General features: G+C 38.4%; 1 protein-coding gene across 1 annotated transcript in view; it reads left to right on the top strand.

Moving 5' to 3' along the window:
- The window catches only part of HSD17B12 (hydroxysteroid 17-beta dehydrogenase 12), a 153,669-nt gene extending 140,459 nt beyond the window's left edge, over positions 1–13,210 (top strand). Inside the window, exons 10-11 of the mRNA XM_012790569.2 lie at positions 11,318–11,467; positions 11,735–13,210. Coding sequence (XP_012646023.1) covers positions 11,318–11,467; positions 11,735–11,839 — 255 coding nt within the window. The 3' untranslated portion in view covers positions 11,840–13,210. The remainder of the gene's footprint in view (positions 1–11,317; positions 11,468–11,734) is intronic.
- The last annotated feature ends 12,415 nt before the right edge of the window (positions 13,211–25,625 follow it).

Raw genomic sequence — 25,625 nt, 5'->3', positions numbered from 1 at the left:
ACTTATGGCATCTATGTATAGGTTATGTATGGGAGAACAAGCTTTTCTAGAATCCTGGATTTTATACTGAACCCCCATACTCTCCTTTTCCCCCTTCCTTGACACCAGAGCTTGAATCTGTTATGTAGAATATGTTGTATTTTGGTAACAAGGAAATTTTGTCATCAAGCTATTAATTTCATAATTTTTAAACACCTACTGAGACTAGGCAGGAATCCTAAAGGTCCATTGGTGGGAGTGAGCAGAAGCTGCAATTGTTTCAATGACACAAGGGGTAGGTAGCATCAGGCCTTGTGAGCGCAGATGGGCGATTTCTAAAATTCTGTTAATAGACAAGTGTGTGTCCTCTCTCATTCTCACAGCTTGTTTCCCTCAAAGATCTTTTCTCCAGATTCTCTATTAATCTGGTGTGACTAGAAGCTACTATAAAAACACATTAGCATTTATATTCTAAAACATTTTACTGCGATCAACTTTTATTTTTCCCTAGTAATGAATTATAAATTATGTGATTACATTGATCATTGTCTTTCTTCATAGGAGTTCATTCTAGGTTTAAACTTACAATGAATTTGGTAAAAAAATGAAGACTCAAATGTTTGTGAGGAAAAGTGCAGTTGTCATTCTCTGTGGACACATATCAGAAGTAGATAGAAAGAGAACCTCATATTCATTCTGATCAAAAGGGCAAAAAAAATTGGTCTAAATGAAGATCAGTATTAGAAATGATTGGTTTATGCTAGCAAATTTTTTGGACTAGGAATATTTATCAGCTGACTCCCTTCTATTCCATCCCACATACGTTTCCAGGGTGATCTTGTTAAGATACAAATCAGGTTATGTTGCTTTCCTCCATAATCTTCCAGTAGCTGCCTGTAAGGTTTAGAATTAAATTCAGACTCCATGAGGCCATCTCTTCTCTTGGCCACTCTATCACCCTCCCCTGCGTTCAGGCCAGAGTGGACATTGTGTGTCCAGTATGTGCTCTGTCCTGTGAAGCATAGCATCCACGACCGGCTCCTCTGCTGGCATCCCTTTCCTCAGCTTCTCTGTGAATCTACTTGCCATGTTTCCTCCCAGCTGCATTTACACCTGAGCCTTACGACCCCTGTCCACCTTTCAGGGCTGAGGCCACCATTCACCTGCCCTGGTAAACATTCTCTCAGTACCGTGGCACATTTAGTTACACCTTTCCTTCTGTTCTTGTTATAGGTTATATAGGCTACTTGCTACTCTCTGGCCTTTCCTTCTCTCCCCCTCCTCCGTGTATTCTTGAGCACAGGGCCATTTATCTTGTTTGTCTCTGTGCTGTTAATGGGACGTGTCATTCATAGCACACTGGAGACCTGCCTTTTGTGTGACATCACTGAGGATTCTGGTGGTGCTGCGTGGTCAGGCTTTGCAGTACACAGGATTTTTGAGCATCTTCTGTTGCTCCCAGATGCTCATGATCTTGAATTTTCAACCTTCTATAGCTGAATTGCTTCTAGACTAATGCTATGCGACCAAGTTTATTATTATTATTTTTTAATCTTTGGAAGGAAAGTTATCTTTTAGGTTTACCTCCATGTGTATGTACATCAGATCACTCTTTTTGGGGGAGGAAGAGAGTATGTTTTTCAAGTTCCAGATTGTTTTATATTACTTCCTTTGTTAATATTTTTCCTTTTGTCTACCCATCTTTCCCTCAACTTCTTTCTTTTTAACTTTCTTTTTAACATTTAAAATTCCCTTCAAGAATTCAGATTCGCCATTATATAAGCATTTCCTAGAAATGCAGTGGGCAGTAGCAACAAGTTGATATATTAATAAATGCCCTGGGGGTGAATTATGGGCCTGATAGACTCTGTCTGTTGATTATGAATAGAGGGTAAGAAGCACATTCTTGAACAAACCTTATCAAAAGTGTGCTTTGTTGATGAGGACTATTTGTTCTCATTATTACCTTATAATTAAAACCTAGTCAAAAGAAAAGTATGCTTAAATCTTTCAAAGGGCAAACTCCTAAGTAATCTGACTGGCCGGGTAGTGGGCCTTACTCCAGGGCTCCTTCTGTCTGCCCTGTACTGACCAGCAATTAATACTGAGCAAGTATGGAGCAGCTAAGACTAAGACTAAATCTTAAAACTAAACCTCTTGAAATTCTGCAACTCTCACAAGCCTTCTCGATTTAAAAAAAAAAAATTATTTGGAAATAATTTCAAATCTATACAAATTTACATGAATAAAAAATTATAAAGAACACTCTAGTACCCTTTGCTTAGAATAACTTATTAACATTTTATCATATTTGTCTTATTTTGGGGGAGTAGGTTGCCTACATCATGGCATCATGCCTACATCCTTTACCTCTAAATACTGAAGTGTATATTTCCGAAGAATGAGGATGTTCTTGTATATAACCACAAGGCAATTACCAACTCGGATATAATATTGACATAATATTTTTATCTAATGTATGATCTGTGCCCAATTTTTGACCATATAAAATTCTTTATAGAATTTTTTATGTTTCAGTCAAGAATTCAGCCTAGGATCAGATATTATATTTAGTTGTTCTGTCTCTTTAGTTTCCTTTGATCTGGAATATATCCACAACCTTTCTTTGTCTTTTAAGACATTGACATTTTTGAAGAGCATAGTACTCCCTTGCTCTTGTTAATTATACATTTCTCTTGTGGGGTTTATCTGATGCTTCCTCATGGTGAGGTTCAGGTTATGTTTTCCTGGCCCAAATGTTACAGGCATCATGTTTTGTCCTTCTTGGGGCATCTCATCAGGAGACACACAGATCCATCTGCCCTCATTGGTGGTTGATTCTGGCTCTCCAGTTAAGGTGCTACCCAGTTTCTCTGCTGGGTAGTTACTGTTGTCCCCTGCACTAATAGCAATCTGTGAGGAGACACTGAGCCCATGCAGATATCCTATCTGCTCCCTATCATCATTTCCCATAGGTTTAGCATCCAGTGATGTCTCCTCAACAAACCTGCCTTATAAAGAGGTTTCTGATGCTAAAGAATTCATGACATTCTTGTCTTGATATGTAGTCATTTCAAAGTCATTTAGTCATTGCCTGGATATTTAGTCATTTAAAAGCAAAGGGTTACAGCTAAAGTGTGGTCAGTTTCCTCAATCCACACTGTGGTTTTGTGTAGACCTCATCGGTCACTGGTGTATGTAGAGGCAATGAGGAAAGGGCACTAAGCTTGGAGTCAGCAGACCAAGATTTGAGTTCTGCTTTCACCATTCAGTTATCATCTGATATACAGAACGTTGCTTCATTACTCTGAGCCTTAATCTCCTCTTCTGGCAAGTAGGATAAATGATATGGCATATATAAAAACACTGTAAACTGGGAGATGATATGGAAGTCTGAAGAAGGAAGGGAAAAAACTTGCATTTATTGAATATCTATGATATGTTTCATGTTTTCACCTATTTTGTTATCTCATTTGAGATCAGTGTTAACCTAGTCCCATTTTATAAATAGGAAACTAAGGATCAAGAAGAGTTATGTAACTTGCCTAAGGTCAGTTCAGTTTACCAAACAGCTGGGTAAACTTTGCCAGGTCCTTAGCTAGACGATGAGGAAACAAAGGCAAATAAAACACAGGCCAGGCATGGTAGATCATGCCTGTAATCCTAGTGCTTTGGGAGGCTGAGAGTTCGAGACCAGCCAAGCAAGATCTCCGTCTCTACAAAAAAATTTAAAAAATTATCTGGGCTTGGTGATACACATCTGTAGTTCTAGCTACTCAGGATGCTGAGGCAGAAGGATCACTTGAGCCCAGGAGTTTGTGGCTGCAATGAGCTATGATTGTGCCATTGCACTCCAGCCTGGGCGACAGAATGAGACCCTGTCTCATAAAAAAAAAAAAAAAAAATACAAAGTCTGTGTCCTCAAGGTACGCACACAGAAGGCAGATATTGAAATACATTATACCAACAGTAAGTCTGAAACAAGAGGTATATATCATGTTCTACAGTTCTTCAGTCAAGAAATATCTAGAAGGTACCTAGTAGTCTGGCAATTGAGGATACAGTGGCATAAAAGATAGAGACCTAGCTGTGGTTGACTTTACATTTAGTGGGAGCGAAGCAGACAGTAAACAAGTAAACAAATATGTGAATAAGATGAGTTTATACAGTGATAACTGCCAAAGAAACTAAAGGAGGGTGATGTGTTCAAGAATGTTGGGAAGTGTGGGGGGTGCACTGATCTGGGTTTGTGACCTGGGTTTATTAACTCCAAGGACAGCTCTGCCTGCGGTGCCATCCTGCTTCTCATGGAGGTGTGGCTCTGTGCCGTGCAGTTGTCCTCCTTTGGCCTGGCAAGCCAGGTCTCTGGAAGTGCTGTCAACAAAGAGGTCATTTGCCAACTGAAACCGTCCCCTAGGGTTTACTTTACCTGACTGTACCAGAGGAAGGGTGGGGATGCAAGTAGAGCCACCTAGGCCCAGAGAGAGCAGCTGTAGGTTTCAGCTGCCCTGAAATGAAGTGGGTTTTCTCATTCTTAGCACGAGATTACAATACTCCATTTAAACTTGAACTTGCCATCGTGAAGAAATCTTTTGGGCCCCATTCCCTTATGTTACTACCTTCCAGTACTTTTGTCCTCTTTGGTGATGACAGTGGGTGGTTTTGTTACTTCAGTTAAAAATGTAGTTTTTAATCAGAATAGATTTGGGTTAATCTATGAAATTTAGAAAACAAATAGGAAAAACTGAGATAAGGGAGGAAACAAAACTCAACGTTCTTTTTTTTAAATGAAAGAAGGTATTCCTGTTTTATGTTTTGTTATGATATGTTGTTGCTTAGAGTGATCATGTAGCTCTATTGGATTTCAAAGAGCTAGAAAGCTAACTATCAAGAAACGGCAACTGTGAATAAAAATATAAGTCTCTATCCATTCTTCTTGTTAATTGCCAATGAAAATAAAAGGAGGTAATAGAGTGTGTCTTGAGTGTAAGTGGAATCTAAATAGGGAAAACTAAAGCAATTTAAAGATTCTCTCTCACTGGAAATTTTCATTTCTGATCAACTGCACCAACTTTGAGAAATGCCCTAAGAATAGTAAAATTATTCCTGTTGGGATGATTGGACTTAGACTCCTTCCAACCAGGTGAATCTACATTTTTCTCAGTGATAATATCTTTTTTCTTGGCCCTTTATAGCGGTGTAAGATCTAAAAACTTAAGAGGTCCCTCCAAACCATTAAATCTGTGTCCAGAAGGACTAAGCTATCCAGATGGTTATCTCAACAGTCAGAGACTCTCTATGGAAAACGGCGTTCTTACACCTTTTACAGAATATAAAAATTCAGCCAAGTTCTTTCCAAATTCATTCTGAACATATAAATGCTAGAAAACTTAGAAAGCAATTGCTAATATATACTAGAGTTCAAACTACACACATTTTGACAGTATTTTATTTAATTCTCATAATAGTACAATAAGGAAGATGCTGTATCCCCTACTTGCAGAGGAAGACACTAAAGCTCAGTCATTGAGTATTTTGCTTAAGATCACACAGCTACTAAGTGTTCAGTCTGGAATTTGAATCCTAGTTGGTCTGATTTCAACCAATGCTGATTTTTTTTCCCCTATTACCCTATCTATACCTATTTTTCACATCCCAGATTCAATCCTTCAGGAAATGCTACCGACTTTAGTTAATTCTTGAAGCACATCCACTATCTGAGACCACTTCTCATGACCTCCACTGCTGCCACTGTGATCTGAGCCACCATTACAGTTTGTCCTGGGCATTTTGCAATATCTCCCCCTCTGACATCACTACTCCCATCCTGGCTTATAACAGCAAAAGTGATCTTTTTAAGACATAATCTTGTTATTTCACCCCTCTGCTAAACATTCTCCCATGGCTTCTCATCTGTTCTATAGTGAAACCATGGGTTCTTATGACCCACAATGTGCTGATTTCAAACTTGTACGTTATCTTGCCCCCTCCCAACCCCGCTACTTCTGTCATGTCCTTGCAGTTCTGGAAACACCCTGAGCACACTCTCACCTCAGGGCCTTTGCACTTGCTGCTCCTTCAGTCCAAAAGGCTCTTCCCCCAGATATCCTTTTGCTAACTCCTCCTCTTCATTCAGATCTTTGCTTCTGTGTCACCACATCAGAGAGGCCTTTCCTGATCAACCCAACTGCAGGAGGAGCCTCTGTCATCTCTGTCTTTTACCTAGGTTTATTTTTCTTCTTCCTTTTTGTCATCACCTGCCAATTTTGTATGTATTTTTAATTATTTGTTTGTGGCCTATGTGCCCATACTAAAATGTTGGCTCTGTAAGATTAGAGATTCTGTTTTTCTTCACAGCTGTATTCTCAGTTCCTAAAACGTTCTAGCTGGTGCTCAGGAAATTGTTGTTGAGTGAATGTTTTTTGTAAGATTGTACTGTTTTTCCTTTTTTTTTTTTTTTGAGACAGAGTCTCGCTTTGTTGTCCAGGCTAGAGTGAGTGCCGTGGCGTCAGCCTAGCTCACAGCAACCTCACACTCCTGGGCTCAAGTGATTCTTCTGCCTCAGCGTCCCGAGTAGCTGGGACTACAGGCATGTGCCACCATGCCCAGCTAATTTTTTATATACATATCAGTTGGCCAATTAGTTTCTTTCTATTTATAGTAGAGACGGGGTCTCGCTCTTGCTCAGGCTGGTTTTGAACTCCTGACCTTGAGCAATCCGCCCGCCTCGGCCTCCCAGAGAGCTAGGATTACAGGCCTGAGCCACCGCGCCCGGCCTTGTTTTTCCTTTGTTTCTTGAATGTTAGCATACAAATTCCACATGTTTGGAAGTAGGTCATTTATGGGATTATCCATTAGCCAGCATTTATCAAGGATCTTCTTTGTGCAGAGCACAATATTTTGAGCTCCTTCATTTGGACTTTAGGTGCTAAGATTTATGCCTAATGTTATAGGGCATTTTGTCATTGCTGTGTAACCACAGATCTCTGCAGCATCAGAACAATTCCTTTTTCTTATCATTTTCTAGAAAGTGCTAGGGTGTCTACCAATTAGATAATCAAGGGATTTTTTGTGGAAATTTTCATTTCAAGGCCTGCAAATACAGTAATGCAAACTCCAAAACTAGAATATATATATATATAATCATTCAGATTTGGGGGAGGATATTAAGTCCTGAAATGGTAAATGAATACTCAGATTTAAGGAAGTGAAATTTCCCAAATATATCTCATAGGAGCCCCAACCTCTGCCTTAAGAATGTGTTCTGCCTACACTGGTGAATTTAATGCTCATTAAAGGCAAATTAGACACCATGTCTAGAATTCCATACTATACGAATAGATGGCAACCAGGTGTCTTCTGGATCTACATTTTCCCAAATCATTGTTGTGAGTTGTTCTGCTCATTTTAAATTGAGAAAGCATGTTTAGTACACAGATGACCACCAATGAAAGATGCTCTACCATGTGAAGTTCCAAGGTCCATTGTTTGATTCTTGAATATCCGCCACACAGCTCTGGGCATCCTTCATCCCACTACTCCATGGAATTGATTCTTGTTCTGACTCAAGACCCCCTAAATTGTTTTATGAAGTCCAGATATCTAAGCAATATGCTCCAGCAGGTGAGGAAAAGATACCAAGTTGTCTCCAGTGATTTTTCTTTTTTTTAATAGGCTGAGCAAGAACAAAGTGCCAACAGCTTTGTTTTATGAACTAATTGATTATTTTCAGTTTGGGATTCTAAATTTGAAGACCAGAACACTTGCCCACATCTGTAGCTATTTCTAAACTAGTGATATTTGTAATGGCAACTTGTTGAGCTTGAGCAAACTTTAAAGGTTTGTTCTGCCCAAAATGCTTCCTATAAAAGTATGAATGTCTTCTTGACTTGTTTCCCATAATGTTTTCCTGAGTAAGCAGGGGAAATGGATTAATTATCACTTGTTGGGTTTTGTTTAACAGTTTAAGGATGTACCTATGTGACTTTTTGACACGTAAAGTATTTCTTTACTTTTATGTACCTTGAAATATTCCTTTTTAAATTCTTGGCAATTAGCAAGATCTATAAATTTACATTTGTTTAAATAGATGATCTTGATTAAGCTTCAGAATATCTAAAATTTTCACTTAAACTTTCATATTATCAACTTCCTGGTGTAATTGATTTTCTGGACCACAGCAGTGGAAAGGGGACCCCAATACTTCTTCTTCTTTTTTTTTTTTCTTGAGACAGAGTCTCACTCTCTTGCATGGGCTAGAGTGCTATGGTGTCAGCCTAGCTCACAGCAACCTCAAACTCCTGGGCTCAAGCAATCCTTCTACCTCAGCCTCCTAAGTAGCTGGGACTACAGGCATGTGGCCACCATGCCTGGCTAATTTTTTCTATATATTTTTGGTTGGCCAATTAATTTCTTTCTATTTTCAGTAGAGACGGGGTCTCACTCTTGTTCAGGCTGGTTTCGAACTCCTGACCTTGAGCGATCCACCTGCCTCGGCCTCCCAGAGCCCAATACTTTTTTAGTGCTATCCATAATGAAGTGTTCTTTGGCTACTTCATTCAGTAGACATTCATTGCGCCCCTGCTATGTACCAGCTACTGTTCTAAGCATTGATGTTATAGTGGTGAATGGGATCATGTCTTTATGGTGTTTGTATTCTAGAAATTGACATTGTCCAGTGATTGGACTTCATTTTCTGTGTCATTTTGCGTCCCTCCTGCGGCTGCTGCACACATTTCTGATGTTTGAACCAGCCTGAACTATTTGCAGTTCCCTGAAAACATCATGCTCTTTTATGTCTCCTTTTTTTGGCTCCTGCTGTTCCCTTATTTGTTTACCTGGCAAACACTTCCACTTCATTTAAGACTAAGCTCAAAAGCTATTTCATCTCTGCATCCTTCCCATCCTCTGCTAGGCCATGTTAACTGCCTTGATTTTAAACCATTTGGAAATAAATACCCTTTACAGAATAGAATTTACATATCTGAGCTGGAAAAACGGAACTGACATGGAATTGCTGAGAGTATGCCTCTCTTTTCCCCACCTCCAGCACCAGGGGCTTCTTTAGGCTGGCCACGGTTTAGCTGAATGATGACTTAACTTGTGGCACCATCAAGTGGTTCAGTCAGGCGGTGCAACCTAATTCTCCTACAAGGTCAAAGAATCCAATTTATGCCGTATATATAATAAAGGGGGGAGAAAGGGTAGAAGAAGGGGACAAAGAATTATAATACAATTGAAAGATGTAATTATCAGACCATCTCTATCTCAAGAAGCTCAAAACTTTACAATACTTAGCAGGCTTGTGATCTAAATATAGAAATTTTTTTTTTTAATCTTTACATTTTTGTGACCTTTAAACCTGAATCATAGAGATGAGAAATGGTTTGCTTATGTTCCTTCGTTATTTGAGACCAGAGTATGTGTGTGTCCTCTGTTGTGTTTTGTTTGCTGCTCTGCTTTGCTTGGTGAACAAAATTTCCCTACCCATTGTTACAGCCTCACTGAACTCTGCAATTTCATACTTTTATGAGTCTGACATCTTTCTTTGGTCTGTGCTCTCATACTATATCCTTGCAGCAAAATAGTTTTAAAATTAAAGACCTTTTTGACAAGAAAATTTTTGCTTACTAAGTGAGGGATAAATGTATAGCAATCATTCCAATAAAAAGATTTTCAAAAATCCAAGGTTACCTAATCAGAGTTCCCCCAGATATTGAAGTATGTCGTGACATTAGTTTGCTTACTGTGGGTTTGTAGCTGCAGGGACTGGGAAAGAGAAAGGTGGAAGATAATAGTGGTTAGGCCTTGGGTTCTTAGTTCTAACTAGCAAGCCGAAGTTTCAGCCCACCTGTCAGGGAGGGTGGGTTGTATTCCTTTACTCTTACTTGGAGTGGGAAAAAATATAAAACACAAAATTACAAAAACCTACACACAAAAAAAAACCCCAAAGAGACATGGGAGCACTCTGTGGTAGGTGTCAGTAGGAAAGAAATACATTGTGTGGAACAGATCTCAATTTTACTTCTACCTCTAGTCAGGAAGTTTTTGATTTTGACTAACATGTGTTGGAACCAATCCTCTTCGTTAATAGAAGTATCATTGTAAGTTATACCCTTTCCTTTCACACATGTGAGATAAACAGAATATATCCACTCTTTGATGAACTACCGTGCCCAAGTTATTAATATTTCAGACTATAGAAGGGACCTCTCATATCATGACTCAGGACTCATTGTAATATGATTTCCTTATATTCTATGTCGAATCCAAAATATATAGCAAGGCCTTAGAGACTGGGTCTTGCTATGATGCCCACCCTGGTCTCAAACTCCTGGCCTCAAGGAATCCTCTTGCCTCAGCCTCCCAAAGTGCCGGGATTGTAGGAGTAAGCCACCACGCCCAGTCTCTTTCCATATTGATAGCTGTCTCCCTCTCAAAAAAAAGAGGGTGGTGGTTTTATCTTATCAATAGCAAAATTTATAAAACTCAGAAGCAGAAAGAATGGTAAATAACTAGGGCAGAAAAGTAGTAGCCCAAGGCTGAGAAAATATCTATTTTAGAAGAACCAAGCTGATAGAACAACCTTCATTAACTGTAAATTATGGAGAAAATTAATATTATCTCTTAAGATAAAATGTCAAAAATCTCCTTGGTGGTTCTGTAGCAATGTTCAGTTTAGTCAGGGTAGAAAGGGTATCCTATCTTGAATCTTTGCTTTCTAGATTTCTATTTAATATGTTTCTTTTTAAAGGTTCAAAAAGGTATGTTTCTGGATTTTTTTGGTTTGTTTGTTTTTAAGACAGTCTCGCTCTGTCACCACAGCTAGAGTGCAGTAGTGTCATCATAGCTCACTGTAACCTCAAACTCCTAGGCTCAGATGATCCTCCTGCCATAGTCTCCTGAGTAGCTGGGACTGCAGGCATGTACCACCATGCCCAGTTAATTTTTTCTATTTTTAGTAGAGACAGGGTCTCTCTCTTACTCAGGCTGGTCTTGAATTCCTGACCTCAAGTGATCCTCCTGCCTCAGCTTCCCAAAGTGCTAGGATTACAGGCACGAGCCACCACACCTGGCGTATTTCTGCTTCTTTTTAATAGTTTTCCTAGTCTCAAATTCTGATTTATTGATAGATTGATTTGTTAGAATTTGTTTTAAGCTGTCAAGCTGGCTGTAGAGAGGTACTTCTTCTTTTCTCTCTCTCTCTCTAGTTACACACATTAAGTTTCATCAGGATGTTTCTGCCACTAAGAGCAGTCACACCCCACTGTGAATTTTGAGTTTGTGGCCTTCCTAATCAGTGGCATGTGTTTTTTTTGGGGGGGTGTTGCCTTTCTAGTCTGTCCTGCCATACTACGTAGCCACAAAACTGGCTAAAATCCGGAAGCCAACTTTTGATAAACCATCTTCGGAGACGTTTGTGAAGTCTGCAATTAAAACAGTAGGCTTGCAATCCCGGACCAATGGATACCCGATCCATTCTCTTACGGTATGTAGATTTTTAAGCCCCAAATCAGTACTTTCTTGGTTTGGGGTTTTCTTTCCCATTGAGTCACAAAATAGTATGTGATATATTAGCACATATACCTTATCTAGACGTACTAAAAGGCATCTATGTTTTATTTTAAACTGTATACGCAAGAACTTAAAAATCTACCTATAAATAAAACAACAATATAATAAAATGTTAAGTCATGCTTCAATGTAGCCTAAATTATAAGCTTTAATTACATATCTGTCCTTTTTTTCCCCTTAGAGCTCAATATCCTCAATCCTGCCTTCTTGGATTTATTTTAAAATAGCCATGGGTCTCAACAAGTCCACACGGGCTCGCTACCTGAAGAAAACCAAGAAGAACTAAGCATTGATAAATGTGTTGAATAACGTGGCCACATGCTCCAGTCTGTGTGTGTTCACTACAAAGCACCACTGGATTTAAAATCTGCAGTTGTCTTTTGAACAGTTTCAATACTAACACGGCTAAATATTGTCTCAGTTGGGAGGAAAACATAAGTTGTTTTTAGGAGTTTCTGACATTCTGGCTACTACTAGAAGTAATCTTAAAGTTTTACATAAATGCTCATATCAGATGAATATAGAACTAATATTACCAAAAACACTTAATAGGAAGGAGCATGATGATAGCAAATCGTGGAATGATAGAGTCCAACATAAAACCCAACAGTTTTATCTGGTCCAAAATGCCGTTGATCATTATTGTATTTTCTCTGAAACTGATTACTAAAAGTAATGTCTAGATATTCTTTTTTCTTTTGAACCCTTTGAGGGAGTAGAGATTAATTGATTTGCTTATGGGAGGACACACTACAATTTACAAAGATCTCTATAATAAAGTTTTCTAAAAGTATGTTCCAGCTAGTATGTTCCATTTATATGGAACTATTCTTTCTCAAAGGTAGCTAATGATGTAAAAATAATTGTGAAATGTGGAGTTATTTCTAACACATAAAGCCTACTAAACTATGCTTTCTTGTAATATACATTTCCTATCAGTTTAAATATACATAAATACTGAAAGCTGTCTGGTACTATGTATAAAGGTAAATGGACCAAAGTATATGTCGAGACTGGCAGCCATCTATGGTGCCACTGAAACCCTAACCCAAGAGTGACCTGCTTGGACGCCCAGCCACCTTTGTTTCTACACGGAACCAATACTGCTCACAAATGTGACACCGGCTATTCCTGTAAAAGTAATGATATAGAAATGGCATGCTTTTTAAAATTGGTCCCCTGTAGGTACTGCTATAATTATATTAAAACATGATATAACCATGGTATTGAATGAAAATATATTTCTTTGGTGCTTGAAATTAAGACCATATTTGTACTGGCTTAATATAAATTAATACTGACTTTTATCTTGCTATATAATTTGTGTGGGGAAAGCGCCAAAAAAGAATTCAGTACTACAAAAATATGCAACACAGAAGGTTGGCTTTTACCTAGGCTGTGGTTCCTAGGCTATAAGTTTTAAGCACCAGTAAATTTATCAAAGAGAATTTTTAAATTGGGGCATTTAAGTGTTCCTGGCTTTTAATTTTGCCAGCTAAGGACATAAAACAAAAACAGGAAATAAACAAACTACCATCTGCTATTAGCATCATTATGTAAGAGAAAATATATTTTAGCACCAAAAATGTAGCAAGAACATAATCTCAGAATAAAGGAGGGTCCTTTAAATGGAATAAATTTAGCTTTTTGAAAAACACATTATTTGCCTTTTGTCTTCTCATTTTGTTGTAGAAATGGTGATACCACAGTGGCCTCTGCAGTATTTTATCTGCTTTCACATGTTGGTTGGTTGCATGCTTGCTTTGGTGGTTGGTTTTGGTGGAGAGGTGGTAGATGGGGAGAGATTGGTTTGCAAGATACAACATACTTTTTCTTTTATCGCAGTTAGAAAATACTTGTAATTCTAACTAGAAAATCCCTTAGCAATTTTAAGACTTCTCTGTATGTCTTTGATTGCTTCAACTTGGCAAGTATCCTCTTGTATTTGACACACAGTGATCAAGATGGTGACATGAAAATGTATTTTTCCAGGAACATGAAAATTTATATTAAAGAAGAAAATAATAGACTCCAAACCTTCAAAATAGTGAAGCATGATATGTAGACCTAACTTTATGTTGACTTGATTTTATATTCTGATATGGACTAAATAAGATTTGAACCCAGGCTGGGTGCAGGGGGTGATGTCTATAATCCTAGCACTCTGGATCGATGTGGGAGGATTGCTTGAGCTCGGGAGTTGGAGACCAGCCTGAGCAAGAGTGAGACTCCAACTCTACAAAAAATAGAAAAATTAGCTGAGCATCTTGGTGTGTGCTTGTAATCCCAGCTTCTCAGGAGGCTGAGGCCCAAGGATCCCTTGAGCCCAAGAGTTTGAGATTGCAATGACGCCACTGCTGTCTAGCTGGGGTGACAGAGTGAGACTATGTCTAAAAAGAAAAAGAAAACAGAAAAAGATTTGAACCCAAAAGGAGTACACTAAAAGATAGTATTAATTTTATGTGTAGAGTTAGCTGACCTCACAGCATAGAAAACTGTATTTTAATTTATTCTTACATTGACCTTTTGGTGAAATAAGCATGGGGGAACATTAGAGAAATTGTCTTACACACATAATGATTTGTACCATTCTGATTTGCCCTCATGCCAATGTCATATGCACTTGAAATAGGTAACTGCTAAAGATATGATGGTATCCCTTTCCTCAATTGGTCCTGTCTTAAAGAGACGAACTCTGAGTTCTCATGTGGTACTAATTGTATTGCAATACACTAAAACTGAACGTTATACAGCACAAACTTTAATGCCAATACCAATATAAGTGGTGCTGATTTACTGTGGAAGAGATTTATTGTGATAATACCTTATGGAAATGAAATGAGCTTAAGTTGGGCTATAATTTCTTAGCTTTATTGATACCAAAAATTATCTGAGATTTCAGTGATTGGTTCTCTACTTTGCTCTGTAGTTTACCACTGTCAAAACAAATGATCAAAGCTTTTCAAATGTATGTCAGAAATTAATTTTGTTTATAAATTCTTACTTTGTGATATTCTATTATTTTTAGATCAACATATTTATACCACTTGTGTCATGACACAAAACATAGAAATTTGGACAATTTAAATTCCCTTGTGGAAATGTAATTCTTCTTTGTATTGAGATGTATTCAGAGACATCTACAAGTATAATATTGTATCTAGCATGAACACAAACATTAGATTTTAAAAACTTTGGGAGCAGTAGCTAACTCCTATAATCCTAGCATTCTGGAAGGGCGAAGCAGGAGAATCACTTGAGGCCAGGAGTTTGAGGCCATCCTGAGCAAGAGTGGGATCCTATCTATACAAAAACTAGAAAAAATTATCCAGATGTACTGATGTGTGCCTGTAGTCCCAGCTACTTGGGAGGCTGAGGCAGGAGGATTGCTTGAGCCCAGGAGTTTGAGGTTGCAGTGAGTTATGTTGATGCCACTGCACTCTATCCCAGACAACAGAGTGAGTCTCTGTCTTTAAAAAAAAAGTAAAAAAAAAAAAAAAAAGACAATTTTATGCATCCTGATATGCACTGAAGACCCAGCATCACTTATATTTCTTTTAAAAATTCATAACCTGAACATAGTCAAGAAGAAATATCAGAAAAGCCTAAATTCAGGAGTATTGTACAAAATTACTAGCCAGTCAAAAGGTTCAAGTTAAAGGAGACTAAAGAGATGTGACAACTAAATGAAACACATGATTCTGGATTGGATCTTGGTCAAGAAAACTTTTGGGAGGGGTGGCAGGGAGAGGGTGACAGGGTCTCATTCTGTCACCCAGGCTGGAGTGCAGTGGTATCAATCATAGCTCACTGCAGCCCTGAGCTCCTGGGCTCAAGTGATCCTCCCGCCTTAGCCTCCTGAGGAGCTGGGACTACAAGTACACACCACCTTGCCCAGCTAATTTGTTTATTTTTTTGTAGAGACAGGGTTTTACTTTGTTACTCAGGCTGGTCTCAAACTCCAGACCTCAAGCAGTGCTCCCACCTCAGCCTCCCAAAGTGCTGAGATTACAGGCATGAGCCACTGCACCCAGCCAAGAGAACACTTTTGCTTTGTAGGACATTTTTGAGACAATTGGTAAAATTTGTATACGGTCTGTAAATTAATTAGCATTGTCAATGTGACTTCCTGATTTTAATAATTGTATCATGATTATTTAAGAAAAAGTCCTTGTTTTTTAGGAAATACATGCTGGAGTATTTAGGGATAAAGGAGCAGTGTATATGCAAGTGTCTTAGTCCATTTGTGTTGCTACAGTGGAATACTGTAGGCTGGGCAATTTCTAAAGAAAAAAGGTTCATTTGGCTCACAGTTCTCCAGGCTGAACAAGAAACATGGTGCTGGCATCTTCTCGGTTTTTGGTGAAGTCCTCAGGCTGATTCCACTGATGACAAAAGGCAAAGAAGAGCCAGCATGTGCAGAGATCTCATGGTAAAAGAGGAAGCAAGGTGGGAGTTGTTGCCAGGCTCTTTTTAGCCAGCTCTTGCAGGAACTAATAGAGCAAGAACTAACACATAAGCTCAAGGAGGACATTATGCCATTCACAAGGAATCCACCCCATAACCAAACTCCTCACCTTAGGCCATGAGGCCCCACCTCCAACATTGGGGATCAAATTTCAACATGAGGTTTGGGGGACAAACATCCAAACTATAGCAACAACTGAATCTCAAAAGTTTCAGAAAAAAATTACATAGAGAGGAAATGGTAGAATGTATGTGATAAAATCTTAACATCTGGAGAATCTAGGTGAAGGTATGTGTGAATTCTTTGTACTGTTTTGCATATTTACTGTAAATCTGAAATTATTTCAAAATACAAAGTTAAAAAGTATCTTTTGGGGCTGGGCGTGGTGGCTCATACCTGTAATCCTAGCACTCTGGGAGGCCGAGGCGGGAGGATCGCTTCAGGTCAAGAGTTTGAAGCAGGCCTGAGCAAGAACAAGACCCCGTCTCTACTATAAATAGAAAGAAATTAATTGGCCAACTAAAATATATATATAGAAAATATTAGCCGGGTATGATGGCGGATGCCTGTAGTCCCAGCTACTCGGGAGGCTGAGGCAGAAGGATCACTTGAGCCCAGGAGTTTGAGGTTGCTGTCAGCTAGGCTGACACCATAGCACTCTAGCCTGGGCAACAAAGTGAGACTCTGTCTCAAAAAAAAAAAATCTTTTGTTACTGGTTCTAACTACTTGCATTGCAGTCAAAGAACATGTATGATATAGCTTGGGCAAATTATAACGTTTCTATGCCTTAGCTTTGCCATCTGAAAAATGGAAACAATAGCAGCTGTGTCATAGACTGTTGTGAGTGTAAATTAACACATTTAAATTACTTAGAGCCCATCCTGCCACAAAGTATAAATATATGTCTGTATGTATATGTATTTCTATTTACATACATACACAGATAAATGTTGTGGTAGTCTGGGTAATGGCCCCCCAAAACATCAGGTCCTAATCTCTGAACCCTGTGAGTGTGATTAAGAATCTTGAGATGGGGGGATTTTCTTGGCCTATCCAGATGGGTCCTAAATCACACGTATCTAATAAGAGAGGCAGAGAGATTACAGACAGGAGAAAGCAATGTGACCAGGGAGCAGAGATGGGAGTGTTGCAGCCGTAAGTCAAGGAATGCCAGCAGCCACAAGAAACTGGGAGAGGCAAGGAACAGATTCTCTCCTAGAAATTCTAGAGGATGAAGGTGCTGCCAACAATTTGATTCTGGCATAGTAATACCAATTTTGGACTTTGGGCCTCCATTGAACTATGAATAAATTTCTGTTGTTTTAAAACCACTGAGTTTGTGATGTTTGTTACAGCAGCCCTAGGAAACTAATACAAATATAAACTGTTTATTACCTATTAGAAATTTTTTGAGACTTGTTTTATATCCAGATACTGCCAATTTTTAAAGTGTTCCATGTGTCCTTAAGAAGAATGTTTGGCCAGGTGTGGTGGCTCACCCTTGTCATCTTACTAGCACTCTGGGAGGCTGAGATGGAAGGATTGCTTGAGCCCAGGAGTTCAAAACCAGCCTGAGCAAGAGCAAGACGCTCTGCAAAAAACAGAAAAAGTAGCTGGGCATGGTGTCACATGCCTATAGTTCCAGCTACTCGTCGGGAGGCTGAGGCAGCAGCATCGCTTGAGCCCAGGAGTTTGAATTGGCAGTGAGCCATATGACACCACTGCACTCTAGCTAGGGCAAAAGAGCAAGATTCTATCTCAAAAATAAAAAAGAATGTTTATTTTCTAGCCAGGCTCGGAAGTGCACACCTGTAGTCCTAGCTATTCAGGAGGCATGAGCCCAGAAGTTGAAGACCAGCCTTGGCAACATAGTGAGACCTCCATCTCTAAAAAATAAAATAAAAATTTAAAAAGAAAAAAAAAAAAAAAAAAGTAAAAAAAAAAATAGATCACTACTTTCAGAAGGAAGAAAAAAAAAAGTAATAAAAAAAAATTTAAAAAGAGAAGAATGTTTATTTTCTAATTGTTGTTTTCTATATATGTCCATTAAATCAAGCTTGTTAATTGTGATGTTCAAATCTTTCATACCTTTACTAACTTTTGTCTGCCTGACCTATCAATAATTGAGAAAGGTGTTTTGAATTCTCTCACTGAAATGATAGATTTGTTAATTTCCTGTTTTATCGATTTTTACTTTACACATTTTATTGAGTGAATAAAATTTAGAGTTATTATGCTTTCCTGGTGAGTTGAACCCTTTTTATTACGTAGTGGCTTCCTTATTGCTAATGCTTTTTGCCTTAAAAGCTGTTTTTTGTGATATCAATATAGCTACCCATGTTTTGTTTTGGTTAGTATTTAGTAATAATGTTTATTTTTATTTTATTTTATTTTTTTTTATTTTTTTTTATTTTTTTTTATTTTTTTTTATTTTAGAGACAGAGTCTCACTTTGTTGCCCAGGCTAGAGTGCCGTGGCGTCGGCCTAGCTCACAGCAATGTCAAACTCCTGGGCTCAAGTGATCCTCCTGCCTCAGCCTCCCAAGGAGCTGGGACTACAGGCATGCGCCACCATGCCAGGCTAATTTTTTCTATATACTTTTAATTGGCCAATTAATTTATTTCTATTTATTATAGAGACGGGGTCTTGTTCTTGCTCAGCCTGGTTTTGAACTCCTGTCCTTGAGCAATCCTCCTACCTTGGCCTCCCAGAATGCTAGGATTACAGGCATGAGCCACCGCTCCTGACCAGTAATGTTTATTTTTCAATCCTTTTACCTCTTATCTTCCCATCTGTTTATGGTTTAGCTTTGTCTATTTTAAGCCAAATAAACATGGATTTTATTTTTTTATTTGGCAATCTACATTTTATAGGCAATTTTATTCCATTTTTATTTATTATAATTTCTAAAACAAAGTCTTCTTTCTATTTTGTTATTTGTTTCTCTTTTATGCTTCATTTTTCTATCTTCTTGATTGGCTGATTTTTTTTTTAATTCCATTTCTCCCTCTATAATAGATTGGAAGTTTTATGCTCTATATTTTTCTTGTGTTTTCTCCTGAACTTTATCAATGCATACTAAATACAATCTAAATTATCTGTTATTATATCATAACCCCTTCGTTAATAATAATGGACTTTAAAACATTATAATTTCGATCAACCCTTTCCTGACTTATACTATTACGGACAGGTATTCTGATCTGTTTTTTATTTTATTTTTTTTTGAGATAGAGTCTCACTTTGTTGCCCGGGCTAGAGTGCTGTGGCATCAGCCTAGCTCACAGCAACCTCAAACTCCTGGGCTCAAGCAATCCTCCTGCCTCAGCCTCCCAAGTAGCTGGGATTACAGGCATGTACCACCATGCCCAGCTAATTATTTTTTCTATGTATTTTTAGTTGGCCAATTAATTTCTATGTATGGTGGAGATGGGGTCTCACTCTTGCTCAGGCTGGTTTCGAAATCCTGACCTTGAGCAATCCTCCCGCCTCGGCCTCCCAGAGTGCTAGGATTACAAGCATGAGCCACCATGCCCAGTCTCTAATCTGTTTTTTAAAACCCTATAATTTAGATATGTTCATTATTTTATACACACATCTTTTTTTTTTTTTTTTTTTTTTTGAGACAGAGTCTCGCTTTGTTGCTCAGGCTAGAGTGAGTGCCATGGCGTCAGCCTAGCTCACAGCAACCTCAAACTTCTGGGCTCAAGCAATCCTCCTGCCTCAGCCTCCCGAGTAGCTGGGACTACAGGCATGTGCCACCATGCCCGGCTAATTTATATATATATATATTAGTTGGCCAATTAATTTCTTTCTATTTTTTATAGTAGAGACGGGGTCTCACTCAGGCTGGTTTTGAACTCCTGACCTTGAGCAATCCGCCCGCCTCGGCCTCCCAGAGTGCTAGGATTACAAGCATGAGCCACCGCGCCCGGCCTATACACACATCTTTATATAAAATAAATTTCCACCCATTTATCAATATTTTACACACCTTGTTACAGTTCAGATCTTCTGGTGCATATCATAGTCTAATTGACACCTTTTTTTCTTTCTTGGTGCTATATAAATTAGTGATGTGATTTGAAATACTGGATTGTATTACTGACTTCTGCCTTCCTTTGTTGGTGTTCAGTACAGTATCAGTATGGCATTTCTTTTGCAGGTGATATATGTCTCTTGCCTCTTTTACAATACCTTTTCACTTGGTGTTCTTCAATTTCATACCAGTGTATTTAAGTGTGGATATTCTTTATTTATCCTATTTGGTTTACAATATGTTTCCTGTATCTATGAATTCATGTCTTTCATCATTTCTGGAAACTTTTCAGACATTATCTTATTGTCGCCATCTGAGAGACTCAAATTACAAGTGCCATGTCTTCATTCCGTCTCTTAATTTCTCTTTCATACTTTCCATCCTTGTCTTCCAAGCTGCTTGCCACATAATTTCTTCACATCTAGATTCCAGTTATCTAATGCTTCACAAATGCCTTATCTGCTGTTAAAGGTATTCACTGGCATTTTAATTTCAGTTATATTTTTCATTTTTAAAAGTTCTATTTGGTTCTTGCCCAGTCAATCCTAGTAGTTTCTTATTTCTTGCTCATTTTTAAAATTCAGTGTTAATCGTTTATGTAACTATTTAATACATAGGTATTTTATAGTCCATATGTGATGATTCCAGTATCTTCAGTTCGTAGGAGTCTAAATCAATTGTTTGTACTTGTGATGACTCTCACTCAAAGTGGTTTATTTTCTTCGTTTGATATTTGTATTTTGAAGCCCTGTTTTTTAATTTGATCTGGGGTAACATTCTGAGGGCTAACTTGGGACATCCTTCTTCAGATATACACTTAATTTATTTTGCTTCTTTCACCAGCCTAGAGCCTCTGTCAGCCAGCCACCACTTTAACCCCAGTGCAGGAGTCTCAGGCTTAGTTCTCTCACCTTCTAGTGATTTTGATGGGTTTTGGCACTATCCCCAAGGGGCAACCACTGATTTCCTATTCTTCTGCTGCTCACTGCCTCTAGCTCTGATTTCAATTTTTTATACTCCTTTTCCCTTTTGGTGTGGTTTGTTTTCTTGTCCTTGGAGATTTCACTTATTTCTAGTGAATCTAGATTTGCATTAAGATGTATAAAGTGGTAACAAATTAATTATGCAGGAATTTGGATGCTGAGCTAATTACTTCTTTTACATTTTTCTAGGGAGGGATTCAGTATGATATCAGACAGACATAAGATAAAACAACAGAGAAATTTAAATTTCTACAGAGAACGTAGAAGAACTACAGACAGCTTCTAACTATCATTCTTAGGGACTTTGTGGCCATTCTTTATGTTTGCCCTAATTTAGCCAGAATCTAGTATTATTCAGCTATACTTCCAGAAGCCTCCCTTGAGTTTTCCTTTCTCTCTCTCTCTCTTTCTCTCCCTCCTTCCCTCCCTCCCTCCCTCTCCCTCTCCCTCTCCCTCTCCCTCTCCCTCTCTCTCTCTCTCTCTCTCTCTCTCCCCTCCTTCCCTCCCTCCCACCTTTGGATAGTTTCTACTGATGGTCTTTAAAAACAATTAATAAACTCTACTATATTTTAGAGCAGTTTTAGGTTTACAGAAAAATTGAGCAGAAAGTACAGAGTTCCCATGTTGCCCCCACGCACCATGGTTTTCTCTATTGACATCTTGCATTAGTGTGGTACATTTGTTACAACTGATCATCTAATATTGCTACGTCATTAATAACTAAAGTATATAGTTTACATTAGGGTTCAGCCTTTTCTCTGTACATTTTAACAAACACATGTCATGCATCTGCCATTGCAGTGTCATCTAGAATAGTTTCATTGCCCTAAAAATCCCCTGTGCACCTATTTATACTTCCCACTCCATCCCCCAGACCCCTGGCAACCACTGATCTTTTTATTGTCTCTATGGTTTTGGCCTTTTCCAGAATGTTATATATTAATAGTTGGAATCATACAGTGTGTAGCCTTTCCAGGCTTCTTTCACTTAGCACTATGCATTTAAGGTTCATTCATGTCTTTTTAAGGTTTGATAGTTCATTTCATCACTAAATAATATGCCATTGTACAGATGTACCACAGTTTGTTTATCCATTCACCTATTGAAAGACATCTTGGTTGCCTCCAGTTTTGGCATCTATGAACAAAGCTGCTAAAAGCATTTTGCATGCAAGGTTTTTTTGTGGACAAAAATTTTCAACTCATTTGCAGAAATACCAAGGGGCACAGTTACTGGATCATATGGTAAGATTGTTCAGTTTAACTTACTTTAGCTTATTTTCTATTGACTATATTTTAAATTCACTAATCGCATCATATTAAGGGTCCCATCTGCTATGAAATTCATCCAACAAGCTCTTGATTTCAGGTATTGTACTTTTAATGTCCAGAATGCTCGTTTGGTTCTTTTATATAAATTCCAATTATCAGAACTGTCCCATTTTCACACATTTTGTTTTTAATTTTCCACTATTTTTAAAAATATAAATAGTTGTTTTATAAAGTCCTTGTCTATTTACTCCTACATTTGGATAATCTGTGGATCTGCTTCTGTGTCTGTTTTTTCTCTTGATCAGTCATATTTTTCTGCCTCTTTGCATGTCCCACAATTTTTTAAAATTGTATGGCAGACATTCTATTTTAAAAGAGCCGTAAAAACTGAAGTCAGTCTTATTTTCCTCCAGAGATAGTTTGTCTTTTCCCTTTTAACATGATGAGGACTGATCACTTTGAGACAGTTAGAAATTGAACTGGACTAGGGCTAGGATGCCCCTTGGATTAGATTCAGTACCCTTATTGTTTCAAATGTCTACAGAATGAGACCTGTCATGTGTTTATTGTGGCTTGTATTTTTCAGAACTTTGTTTTTAAGCACATCAAGACTATGAAAGATTTCACCTTGTCTTTCCAGCCCTGCCCTCCACCCTTCCATGCTGCCCTACTATTCAGCAAACATCCCATAGGGCAAACTGGCCATGCATCTGGTGGTTCCTCTAGATTCCAATCCATCATGCCATCCTAATGGCTGTCAAAAGGTCTGTTGTTTTTTTTTCTCCTAGTAGAGATGCCACTGCCTTTGGCAAGCCCAGTCCTTAACTCTCATGCTTGGAAAATGTCCCCAGAGAAGAATATGGCCAGCTCATTTAGGAAACATTCTTCCTTCTCAAAAATTTTAGTTAAGCTAGTCCCCATTGCTTCCACAGATCTGTAGTGTCTTCAAAGAAAAAAATAATTATTTAATTCCTAAGTTATAATGGAGTAATAGCCTACTACTACCATGTCCCAAAAGCAAAAGCCCTGTTAAATTTTCAATTTTAATTATTATATTTGATTCTTTAAAAAATACATTGTCATTTTAATGGTTTTAAGCTATATTCATGTTTTTAATTCATTCTTTTATTTATACATATCAAACATCCTTATACTGTGTTCTGGATCTGATAGTTCTAGTAATCCAATGAGTTTTGTAGATCTGTTTCTATTGTTTCTGCTGACTCTTACTAATGGTGATTTATTTCCCTGTATTTTTCATGATTCGTGAGTTTATTTCATTAGAACTATATATGAATTATTCAAGGCCTTATTAAGTGCAAATTTTTCATGGGAAGATTTGTGTTTGCATCAGACATGGGGCACTACTAATTTTGATCTGCTTTAAAATTCTCAGCTTTTGCAGTTGTTGGTGTTGGGTTTTTTTTTTGTTGTTGTTGTTGTTGTTGTTTTTGTTTTTTTAGGGATGGGGCAAGAGTTGTACAAATGGTATTAGTTCATCCCCTAAACCTAGGTAAAGTTAGGCTGATGGCCATAAATTCTCAGAGGAGACTTTTTCCCTCTACCTCAAGTTAAGCCAAGAGGAAAAAGTTTACTTGCACGTAGCCCTTCCTGGGTCCCAGCTTACGCACAATGTGTCTGCTGCAACTCCCTTTTGTGGGCTTTGTCTCCCATTCTATCTCAACCCATCTACCCCCTCCTCCAGGAATATCCAAGCAATTAGGCCACCCGAGAGCACTCTATGTCCCAGCTTACTCATCTCTCTGGACTCATGTTCCCATATTGGTCCTGGTCTCAGAGGAAATGTCTTTTGCATAGGCTATTTCATTTATTTAAAAGGGTATTTTCTCTTCTGTAGCTGTTTTGTATCAGACAATCTTCAGGATCTCCAGCCTATCTCATATCTAGAAGTGGAAGCTCGATGTGCTTCAGTACATCGGGTCAGATTCTCCTCCGTAATCTAGCACTGACTAGTTCATCATTGCAAAGCCATTGTTCTGCTCCTGAGAGGTTCATGGTGCAAGACAAGGAAAAATCCTCTCACACTCACATCTTATAAATGTGGTTTCTTCCCAGCAAGTGGTACTAGAAACTTGAAAGATATAAGGCCACTTTTTTAAAATCTCCAATTTATCTACAACGTTACTGCATGCATGGGAATAATTTGAGCTTATGTTTTTTACTCATGCACCCACCACAGTGCAGATGTTGGCTGCCTTCAACAATTGGACAAACCAGTGGCTGTGACTGCCAAGCATCACACAACCTGTGGAAAAGCTGTGAATGATCCCAGATGGATACTCAATTTAACAGCTATGCTGTGTTTAGAAAAAAACCTAGGCACATCAATTTAGTTTCCATGCTTCTCTACATATGGATTTGCTTCCAGAAGGTTGATAATTTACTTCTAAAGCACAGGAGAAATGGTCCAGTAGTCATTAACTTAATAATCTCAGGTACTTTATTATTTATTTAGTAATAAACTTTTATTGAATAGTTGTTGACAGGCATCCTAACCACTTGAAAGAAAACAATCCCTTGGCCGGGCGCGGTGGCTCACGTCTGTAGTCTAGCAGTCTGGGAGGCTGAGGCGGGTGGATTGCTTGAGGTCAGGAGTTCGAAACCAGCCTGAGCAAGAGCGAGACCCCGTCTCTACTATAAATAGAAAGAAATTAATTGGCCAACTACTATATATACAAAAAATTAGCCAGGCATGGTGGCGCATGCCTGTAGTCCCAGCTTACTCAGGAGGCTGAGGCAGGAGGACCGCTTGAGCCCAGGAGTTTGAGGTTGCTGTGAGCTAGGCTGCCGCCACGGCACTCACTCTAGCCTGGGCAACAAAGTGAGACTCTGTCTCAAAAAAAAAAGAAGAAGAAAAGAAAAGAAAAGAAAACAATCCCTGTCTTAGGCACCCACCTAAAACTAATGGGCTTGACAACAATTTCAAAGTAACATCATCCTATGAGATGGAAGACAGGAGGAAAGGAGAATGAGTGTTTTATGCTTATCCTATTAATATGTTTCCTGCCATATGTAAGTTAACATTTAATGTTTATTATGCCTCTCACAGCCTGTGGGATCTGGCTCCTTTCTACCTCATCTCACAGCTCTTTCTCTCACCCTCTATTCCCACAGGAACCTTTTTTCAGTTTCTCACTTAGTTTGATAGATGGATTGCAAAAATGCCTCCAACACTCTACTGGTCTTAGTATTCATACTTTTTGCAATGTAACTTTGCAACAACTCAAAGAGGTGGAGTCTGTTTTCTCCACTCCTTGATCTTGGGCTGACTTGCTTTGACCAATTAAAG

The sequence above is a fragment of the Microcebus murinus genome, chromosome 4, assembly GCF_040939455.1.
Source record: "Microcebus murinus isolate Inina chromosome 4, M.murinus_Inina_mat1.0, whole genome shotgun sequence".
NCBI lineage: Eukaryota > Metazoa > Chordata > Mammalia > Primates > Cheirogaleidae > Microcebus > Microcebus murinus.
Note: the sequence above shows the minus strand (reverse complement) of the source record. Positions and strands in the feature narration are given on the sequence as shown.